The 4016-nt window shown below is 55.0% G+C and overlaps 1 protein-coding gene across 1 annotated transcript; it reads left to right on the top strand.

The window, feature by feature from the left end:
- On the top strand, nt 1027-3012 carry LRRC30 (leucine rich repeat containing 30). The gene has a single exon (XM_021096068.1). It carries the CDS (start codon nt 1883-1885, stop codon nt 2786-2788), a length of 906 nt encoding a protein of 301 aa, XP_020951727.1. The 5' UTR covers nt 1027-1882; the 3' UTR covers nt 2789-3012.

The following is a 4016-nucleotide window of genomic DNA, read 5'->3' as shown; positions in this document are numbered from 1 at the left end:
CAAGAATGCCAGGGGATTACTCAGTCGAAGGGGGGCAGATCTCAAATTCCAAGGTGGGCAGAAATGGCCTAGCCCCCGTTTTACTCCTCCTGCCTCTCCTCCGCTGACCCTGGGCCCCCAGCGGACAGACCTGCAGCTTCCCTGGAGCGGCATCCAGCCAGAGTCCAGCTCCAGCCCCCACAGGGTGATGACAACTCTGGGCCCAGCATCACCATCCAGGAGCCACAATTGCTATGACAGGTGCTGCTGCCAGCGAAAGCCACAGACTTCCAGACCAAGCCAGCCCTCACACAGCCTATAAGCCCTTTGCTCAGAACCTGGATCATCAAACTTAATATCTCTTGTCCCCTTATTTTTAGGATTTTTCATCTATGTAAATGTGTCTGCCTGTGCCCCAGCTGGGGCAGTTTGTTAGGGCGGCCCTACAAAACTCCACAGGTAGACTAGGGGGCTTAAACAGAGATTTATTTTCCACAATCCTGGGGGCTGCAAGTCTAAGGCAAGGTGTCCGCAGGTAGGTTGCTTCCGAGGCCTCTCTCCTTGGTTTGCAGATGGCCGTCTTCTCCCTTGTCCTCACGTGGCCCTGTCTCCAGATACGCTCATGTTTTGAGTTACTAGAAGTCAGGGCTTCAACATTAGAAATTTGGCGGGGGGCAATTCAGCCCCTGACACCAACAATTGATTCTACGTACTTAGGGTATAAGTTAACTTTTTCAATGAGAGGGAGTGAGATGGAGAAAGAGACAGAGATGGGAGTTCCCCTCGTGGCTCAGTGGTTAATGAATCCAACTAGTATCCATGAGGACGCAGGTTCGATCCCTGCCCTCGCTCACTGGGTCATGGGTCCGGTGTTACCTTGTGCTGCGGTGTAGGTCCCAGAGGCGGCTCAGTTTCTGCGTTGCTATGGCTGTGGCGAAGGCCAGCAGCTGTAGCTCTGATTTGACCCCTAGCCCGGGAACTTCCATATGCTGTGGATGCGGACCTAAAAAGAAAAAAATAGAGAGAAAGAGAGAGATAGGGAGAGAGAGATGGAGAGAGAGAGAGGTGTGTACCCAGGCAGGTCTCTTCAGACTACTTTCCAGGACCAGGGACACTGTGCTCACCTTCCAAGCCAGCCACTCCAGTGCTGTCCAAACATTTAAAGAGCACCCAGCTAAAGCAGGCACTCTCTATAAAGCAGATGGCCCCAGAGCTTCTCTGCAAGAAAATGCAGGTGGGGTCCAAACCCCTTCACCCTCTACTCGAGGAATCATCTCTGACCAGCACCATCTAAAACCCTGGCCTGGAGGATTCCTGAAGTCCAGGCTCTGTCTCTTCTGCATGATTCACCGCATTTGGAATTGCTGTGTGCATTACGGTCAGCCGATTCTTAGCTTTAGGGACATAGCTGTAAGAGCATTGAGCCCAGCTCAGCTCCGGGGTCCGGATGAGTCTGAGACCTGCACACAGCCTGGCTTTAATTTTCCCCTTGGCTTCTTTTCAGAGATGAGCTTGTGAATCACCCTGCTCAGCTGTGACACCCCAGAGGAGCAGAGAGGGAAAGTCAGACACCGCCTCCCTGTGACCTGTTTGCACTCCCCAGGCCAGTGAAGTGCGGCCAGAATGACAGTGACAGCTGCCCCGTGGTGTTCAGAGGGACCTGAGCCGTTCAGTTCTGCAGCTTCGGGGACAAGTGTATCATTACAGCCCGGCTGCTCCGAGAGAGGCCACTTCAACCCAGCCCCGGGAACACGCGCAGCGCCGCGGCCAGGCATCTGGCCCCTGAGTCCTGCTCCACCTGCGGCAGCCCCTGCCCGTGGCTCCCACCGCCTGATCGGCTTCAGCAGCGGGGCCAGACCCCGTCCCCACACGCGGGCACAGAGGAGAGGAGGACGGCAGGTAAATGGGGGCCAGGCAGTCTGGTGCCTGCTGCAAGGACAAGGGCCTCCCGGGGCCGGGGCCCCTGCGGGGGAGGCAGAAGTTCTCCCCGTGGGACGAGGCCCTGCTCCCGGGGAGGGACCCGCGGTGCCTGCTGAAGCGGGGCCTGCGGCATGTCAGCTTCAGCCTGGTCACCACGGGCATGACCGACGCGCCCGACTTCCTGTGGGGCCTGTCGGAGGTGCAGAAGCTCAATCTGTCCCACAACCAGCTCCGGGCCCTCCCGCCCGACGTGGGGAGGCTGACACGGCTGGTCGTCCTCAACTTGTGCGGCAACCGCCTGAAGAGCCTGCCCCGGGAGCTCAGCCTCCTCCGCAGCCTCAAGGTCCTGTTCCTGCACATGAACTGCCTGACGGAGCTGCCAGCCGAGCTGAGCGCCTGCCAGAGCCTGGAGGTTCTGGGCCTGTCGCACAACTGCTTGTCCCAGCTCCCCGCCAGCTTCGCTGATCTCGCCCGGCTGCGCAAGCTCAACCTCAGCCACAACCGCTTTGCCCACATCCCCGTCTGCGTGTTCGCGCTCAAGGAGCTGGACTTCCTGCACGTGGGCTCCAACCGCCTGGAGAACATTGCCGAGAGCATCCAGTGCCTGGCCAGCCTGCAGATCTTCATTGCCGAGAGCAACAACATCCACGCCTTCCCGCGCGCCCTCTGTCTGCTCACCAGCCTGGAGCTGCTCAACTTGAACAACAACAACATCCAGACCCTCCCAGAGGAGCTCTACCTGCTGTGTAGACTGGCGAGGATCGCTTGGAACCCCATGGACAAAGGGCTCCATATCTCCCGCAACCCTTTATCCAAACCCCTGCCGGAGCTGCTGGAGGGGGGTCTGGAGATGCTTTTCGGTTACCTGAAGGACAAAAAACACACTTGATGGGGGCACTGGAGGCTCGGACAGACAGCCGGTACATCCCTTGTCTACACCTCCTCCTCTTCCTGTTCCTGTGGGTCAACCCTGTGTTGCTATTTGCTAAATTGCACTGAGCACCCATGCTAGGGGGTGTTTGCTTTTGGCTCTGTAGGTTCCTTATAACCCGCCTTTATTGTTCATCTCATTCTAAACATAAATGGAAAGAAGGCTTGGGTTTTCTCCAAAAAGAAATGATTCTGATTCTTCTGGGGAGCAGTAGGATTCAACCTTTGCAAGAGGGGACAGCAGGTCTGATTCAGTGTCACTTCAAAGTGAAATGTTTGCTAAGTCCATGCTGAGGGCCAGGTATGATAGGAGGCATTGACACCATCTGGTTTCGGTGCCCGAGGTGGCAACCTGCCGCCAGGTAATGAGAGCAAGACATGCCCCCACGCCAGCCTCCATCCAGCATCACTTGGGACCAAAGAACAATCTGGGCCCTGCCCTCCTGGCTGTGACCAAATCAGGCAGAGCTTCCCCCCACCCTGAATCCTGGGGGGAAACCCACAGGAATTTGTCTCTAACATGACTGAAGGGTGATGATCCAGTCTCTCACGATGGCATCTGGTGGTGAGTGATGGGGATGGAGCATGATGACTTTCAGAGAATAAATCCAAACCAAAGCTAACATTCAGTGTCACCTTCTTTCCCTGCCCTCCTCCTGTACCCACAATCACATCCCTGGGTTTTTCTAGAGATGCCTGCCAATGGTTACATTTGCTTATTCTAATTTCCCTTCTTCCCCCTAACAAGATTTGCCCTCTCTGAGATGAGCTAATAATCAGGGGAAAATGGCCAAAAGACAGGAAAGAGGAGGTATGGCATGGACAGTAATTAATTTTTTTTTCACATTCAGAGGAGGATGAGAGTTGCTACTTGGCTTTCACTTATGGACGTTTACAATGAGTTTAGTGACATGAACAGCCCTTTGGACAAAAGGTAAATGTATTATTATTATTATTTTTTTTAAATTCTGAGCTCTCACAGCTCTTAGTAAAATGCAAACATCAGGATGAGGCATTACAGAGTTCCTGCCACGAAAGTCAATGGACCTCACTGCTGTGAGAATGGCCAGGAGCCCCTGAGACAGTGCTGTGTGTTGAGGGTTAAAGAACGAGGATGAGAGGCTGGTGGTGAAAATGCAGCACCTTCTGGTCAGTGGAGGGCCAGGTGCTCAGGCTCCTTGGCATGT

Source organism: Sus scrofa, chromosome 6 (assembly GCF_000003025.6).
Source record: "Sus scrofa isolate TJ Tabasco breed Duroc chromosome 6, Sscrofa11.1, whole genome shotgun sequence".
Lineage (NCBI taxonomy): Eukaryota > Metazoa > Chordata > Mammalia > Artiodactyla > Suidae > Sus > Sus scrofa.
Note: the sequence above shows the minus strand (reverse complement) of the source record. Positions and strands in the feature narration are given on the sequence as shown.

Excerpts from the sequence above, each read along its gene's own strand:
- LRRC30 (XM_021096068.1), top strand. The coding sequence starts at position 1,883 with ATGGGGGCCAGGCAGTCTGGTGCCTGCTGCAAGGACAAGGGCCTCCCG.